The 6,000-nt window shown below is 39.0% G+C and overlaps 1 protein-coding gene across 1 annotated transcript; it reads left to right on the top strand.

The window, feature by feature from the left end:
* Positions 1-2,996: 2,996 nt before the first annotated feature.
* On the top strand, positions 2,997-5,010 carry LOC116210343 (peroxidase 72-like). Its single transcript, XM_031544211.1, has 4 exons — positions 2,997-3,329; positions 3,610-3,801; positions 3,925-4,090; positions 4,196-5,010. Exons 1-4 carry the CDS (start codon positions 3,105-3,107, stop codon positions 4,609-4,611), a joined length of 999 nt encoding a protein of 332 aa, XP_031400071.1. The 5' UTR covers positions 2,997-3,104; the 3' UTR covers positions 4,612-5,010.
* Positions 5,011-6,000: the final 990 nt, after the last annotated feature.

Here is a 6,000-nt window from a genome sequence, read left to right as displayed (position 1 = left end):
AAATTTGGCCCTTTAGAGGATCCAGCACCATGGCTTTTCTGACTTCAACCTTCCATAATTCGGTGCACGAATTTAAGTTATTTGTGTCTGTCTTCCTGAATGATTCATATCTATAAGCTACCCGGGAGGTACAATGACATAACAAATTAATTTGTGGCCCGAAATAAGGTCGGCAGGAGACTCTAGCAGTGTTTTCGTGAGACCTCTTCGAAGCTTTAGGTTACTTGTCTGAATAATGGAGTCCAAATTTCTAAGCCAGTAGAAAGAACTTACCTACTCTTTGAAAGAAATAGCTATTTATGGAAATTTTCATGCCACATAAACTCTACAGTAGGCTAGGCATTTCCTCAAATCTGAATAAGCCCTATTCAGATGGCCAAGAAAGAAAAAAAAGAAAGCAAGTTGCTTCAATTGATTCGGCACTTATTTTTCTTATATAATGTCTTGAGTTCAAGTCTTGTAGATTGAAAAATCAAGATTGTGAGAGTTTTACCCATTAATTGGCCAACTCAACTTGACTGATTAGTCGGGGCCATTAGACTTCTGGATGCTAGAGTATACACACAAAAAAATGAAATAAATAAATAAATCAGCCTTTTCGCTAAACTTAATGGGTCGCAATATTGTCCCTTAATTGGGCCGACTTGCCTTGTATCGACCTTCCTCGGCACCAACCCTGCAATTGGGTTGGCCCAACCTTGGACTGGGATTAGGTCACCAGGCCAAGGGACCAGGCCCGACTCAAGCCCATGAGACGAAGGGGACTTGGCATGCATTTGCCATCGGGGCTACTCTCATCGAGCCCTAGCCTTGGCAATGGTGCTCAACGGTTCATCAAGCCTCCAATACTACGCCGAGGCTTGTTGAGCCCCAGTCATGGGAATGGGGTCAAGGGCCTCCCCTTCAGGGCTGTCTTCGTAGGATTGGCTTGTGTGTCTACTCTGGATATCTTCGTATTTGGCCAGAGGCGTCACTAACCGTCATTTGACATCGGCTTGCCCATCGCCATGAGGTATTTAATTGTCTGATTTAACCTTGTAATAAAATTATGGATATTTACTTGGAATTTTTTCCCCCCTCTTTGGGAGAAGTGATGTTGCTTTCATACTTTCTCCAGTTTTAAAATTGTAATAGTCAACGGCGGTAAATTGTATGGTCTCCATACGTAAACTTAGAATATACATGACCTCTCTCCCAAGCCTATAAATCAATTTAAGCTAAAGTTCCTTTAAGCCAAAACTAGAAAAAGAAAGAAATAAATCAATGTAAAGTTCCTTTTTGTAGTTACTCATGTCTCCCGAGACATAGGCAGATCATGTGGAATTTAATCATATTTGTATGGTAACACTAATAATGTGAATACCATTTTTTTTCCCATGACTCGGATTTAATTCTGACAATTCCATCAACACCCGCTATGTCAACGATGTAGTGCATTCACGTGCCATTAGACATGTTGGGGGCCTCCAATGCAATGGCTCCCTGTCAAGAAGGGTGCCATCGAGAGGTTATGTTTGATGCTGAGTCGTTCAATTAATAATCGGAACATTCCGATTCAGACCTGTCTTTCACCGAGGCAAAACATGTAAAGGTGTATTTGTGGTTTTGCTGATGTTTGAAACTAAGGAGACCCGTTTACCCCCAAAAAAAAAAAACACTAAGGAGACCCGTTAGTATGTTCAATGCAGTGACCATATAAAACTATGGACATAGTCAAGCAAATTGCGTGCAGTTTTGTCAACAGAGCAGGTGAGTTCACTCCTACCCCTTTCTTATACATTATCTTTATCATGTCTCATTACCATTAGGTTACTATGTTTTGCTTCTATGCAAGGTTGACTTTGACCATACATCATTGATTAGCTTATATCAAAATAAACAAAAGTAAATTGAAAGAAATCTTCACCATGACAACGAACCCAGATAGCTTAATTTAATCAAGGTCGTTATCGGTATAATAGAGTAATGGTCAATATACGTGGACGCTAAGGCTGGCTGAGGGGCATTTCCAATCAATCATCGAACATTCGAACACTTGAGCAACTTGGCAGATCTTTATTTACATAATCAAACCGGACCAAGAGGCGTATGTATGTGTGTTATCCCAATCTGTTGGACTACAAGACTGATCATGGCCAATTATCCAGAGGTCAATCGTACTATGACGATCTATACATATAATTAGAGGAAATATGGTGGGACTGATTAGATGATCTCAGAATGGCTAGATTGTTGAATGAATTTTTTTGGCACTTTTGAGATCATTAATTTTTATAATTATTGTAAATGGAAATTTTTTAATTTTAAAGTATATATTATTGTAATTTTTTAATAAAATACTGTTAGTTACATACTATTTAATAAATTATAAAAATTATGAATTTTTAAAAATGAATACATTTATTTGATAATTTTTTTATTTTCTAGTAAAATTTTAATTATATTTCTTGATGCTGCTATAAATCACGTCAGTGCAGCATCTAGGACCGATATTACATAAGGCAGAGTTTGGTGTTTTTGGATTGATATATTGAAAAAGTTGACGGTTAAGTCGCCCTTATTGCTACTCTACGCGACCGTACTGTACATGAGATATTCACCTCATGCAGCTTGTTCAATTCTTTGGAAGTCATTGGGTCCTTTTTAATTGAATTCCTAGCTCTTTTTATGGAACTACATTATGCACTTTAACTTGGCCAGGTTAACATTCGCCTGTCCCGACTTTTATCTGATCACGAGGCAACAGACTACGACCACGTCTTCTCGACGTGAAGGTTTCTAGCTTCCAATCCGAATGAGTTGACCAATTAATTGGCCGTGTGAATCGAATTTATAATGTTGATTGGCACGTACCAACTCCAATCTTTCTTCCAAATCTTTGTCTGATAATTGCTATGGAAGCAGTTAGCTACCTACTCCATCTTTTTGTTTCCTTCAATCAATTTTCCTCTTCTCTGTCCCTTCTATTCACAATTATCAAATTCAAAAATGCCAAACTACTTTCCCTATAAATACCCGCCTTGCCATGTCCATACCCTCATCAAAGGCAAAGATCTCCAAATTCCAAGTTTCGAATCTCTTTGCCTTTGTAAGTTCGCGGAAAGATGGCTTGTTTCACTAGATTTGCTGCACTTCTTTCATTCCTCGCTCTTGTTCCTCTGTGTTTGTCTGCCAAGACCATGGGAGGGTACCTCTATCCTCAGTTCTACGACCACTCGTGCCCAAGGGTCCAGGAGATCGTTAAGTCAGTTGTGGCCAAGGCTGTGGCCAGAGAAGCTCGCACGGCCGCTTCCCTGCTGAGGCTGCATTTCCATGACTGTTTTGTCAAGGTTCGACTTTACGTCCATCTTGAGCCCGTATTGTTTCATGCCGTAGAGCACCTTGGCTGAAACTATTATAATACATGTGTACATAAGTCTAACTAGGCAATTTTTCGAGACATGGTTTACAATTTTACATGAATATAATGGATCAATCCTCACGATCCGTATCCATACCACATATACATTAACGAAAAAGCTTGACACGAAGAACTCGAGTCATCTTATGGAAGACATTTGCACTTTTTCTTCCGCTAATGAACATTGAAATGGAAATTACGTGCCACAGGGATGTGATGCATCGCTGCTGCTGGACAGCACTGGGAGCATCGTGAGTGAGAAGATGTCGAACCCCAACAGGAACTCAGCTCGAAGGTTCGAGGTGCTCGACGAGATAAAGTCCGCGCTGGAGAAGGAATGCCCCCACACGGTCTCATGTGCAGACATCCTTGCTCTTGCTGCTAGAGACTCCACTGTCCTTGTAAGTATAAAAACTAAACTTATACTTGAAAATCAAAAAAGGAATTTTTACTTATTTTAATTTAATTTCTTAATTAGTTTATGTGTATCGATAATAATCTAAAAATTCATGAATAATTATTAGACTGGTGGACCAAGTTGGGAGGTGCCTTTGGGAAGGAGGGATTCAAGAGAAGCAAGCTTGAGTGGGTCCAACAACAACATTCCTGCCCCAAACAACACCTTCCAAACTATCCTCACCAAGTTCAAGCTACAAGGGCTCGATATCGTTGATCTCGTCGCCTTGTCAGGTATGGCTAAACTCAATCTCTATATATGATGGACGTTCCTATTATGAAAATTACAACACTATCTTTCTCATGCCATCAAATTGGAAATTTTGATGGAACCTGCAGGGAGCCACACTATCGGAAACTCAAGGTGCACAAGCTTCAGGCAGAGGCTGTACAACCAGACCGGAAATGGGAAGCCAGACTTCACCCTGGACCAGTCCTATGCTGCCCAGCTCCGCGGCCGCTGCCCAAGGTCTGGGGGAGACCAGAACCTCTTTTTTCTTGACTTTGTTAGCCCAGTCCATTTCGACAACAGCTACTTCAAGAACCTCCTGGCCTACAAGGGCCTGCTGAATTCGGACCAGATCCTGGTGACCCAAAACCAGGCCTCGATGGAGCTCGTGAAGAAGTATGCCGAGAACAACGAGCTCTTCTTCGAGCAGTTTGCCAAGTCAATGGTGAAAATGGGGAATGTTTCTCCACTGACAGGGTCGAGAGGCGAGATTCGGAAGAACTGCAGGAAGATCAATTCCCACTAGGATCCATGATCGATGACGAAGCTATTCGATATCGTCCTTCACTATTGTGTGGTCGTGCAATCTTTTTGTTCCATTGAACCGAGCATTTTCTTTGAATAAGGATTGCGATCTGAGTAATAATTTATACGATATATGATCAGTTTGAATTTACATCTGGCAGGTTAAGGGAAAACTTCAATGAAAGTACTGCAAATTTGCTGCTCATCAAGTTCTATATATTTCATTTTGACTACGAGGAGGAAGGGGACTTAGTACAGTGGCATAAAAATCTATAATTTCTTCTTTCGTTCTTTTCGGTAGATTGTTTCTTCATTCATTGACGAGGAGCATTGGTTCATGCGCATTTCATCCCCATTTAAGCTCTTTAGAATCATAAGATTTCAGCTTTGATTTTTATTAGTGGAACTTTTGTATCTCTTTATTTAGATTTCGCTAATCTTGTACCAATCCATAAGCCACCCTTAAAAAAAGAAAAAACTTTTATGATGATATAATAACCACAGCAGTAGAAAGGAAAGAAGAAGAAGAAGAAGAAGAAGAAGAAGAAGAAGAAGAAGAAGAAGAAGAAGAAGAAGAAGAAGAAGAAGAAGAAGAAGGAAGATAAGTACAACTTAATAATAGCACAGAACCTCAGTATTGACTTCATTACTCCTTCTGTTCCCAATACCATATAATCTTTAGAAGAAGAAGGAAGATAAGTACAACTTAATAATAGCACAGAACCTCAGTATTGACTTCATTACTCCTTCTGTTCCCAATACCATATAATCTTTTCAACCTACTCTAATTATTGGTCCCAAATTGTCTAACAATAAGCCATTGCAGCATCTCAACATCTACAAACATATAAAGATCAAATATATATGGAATTGTAACAAATTATTTCAACCCAACCTTACATAAACAAGCCCTTCCAAGAAATAAATCAAAAAATAAATGTACAGAGAAAGTTCACATGGAGAAATAGAACAAGAATAAAGATAGATGATGAAATACCCGTTGAGACTACCTATACCAATTTATTAGCTATTAGGATACCTATTTTATTGTATTAAATCCATGATTGGTCCTTATTAAAAAAGAAAGCGACGATGAAAGCTCCAAGCTCCGTATTTTACAAAAAAAAAAAGGGAAAAAATATTCACAGTTTTATCAGAAAAAATTAAGATGTCATGAATTACGAGAAATATAGTATGAACATAAATAAGAATAATAGTAATATATATGTCGAGACTACTAGAAAAACATCAATTTGAGTGGGAATAATCCCTTGCAATTCCCTCTAAAAATCATCCTTTCATTTGGATTTGAGAGGGATGACATCCATCACAAAATTACTGGTCGCTTTTTTTTGCGAGGGATTTACGAAGGATCATTCCCTTGCAAATG

Source organism: Punica granatum, chromosome 6 (genome assembly GCF_007655135.1).
Source record: "Punica granatum isolate Tunisia-2019 chromosome 6, ASM765513v2, whole genome shotgun sequence".
Taxonomy (NCBI): Eukaryota; Viridiplantae; Streptophyta; class Magnoliopsida; order Myrtales; family Lythraceae; genus Punica; species Punica granatum.
This window is presented reverse-complemented; position numbering and strand designations above follow the sequence as displayed.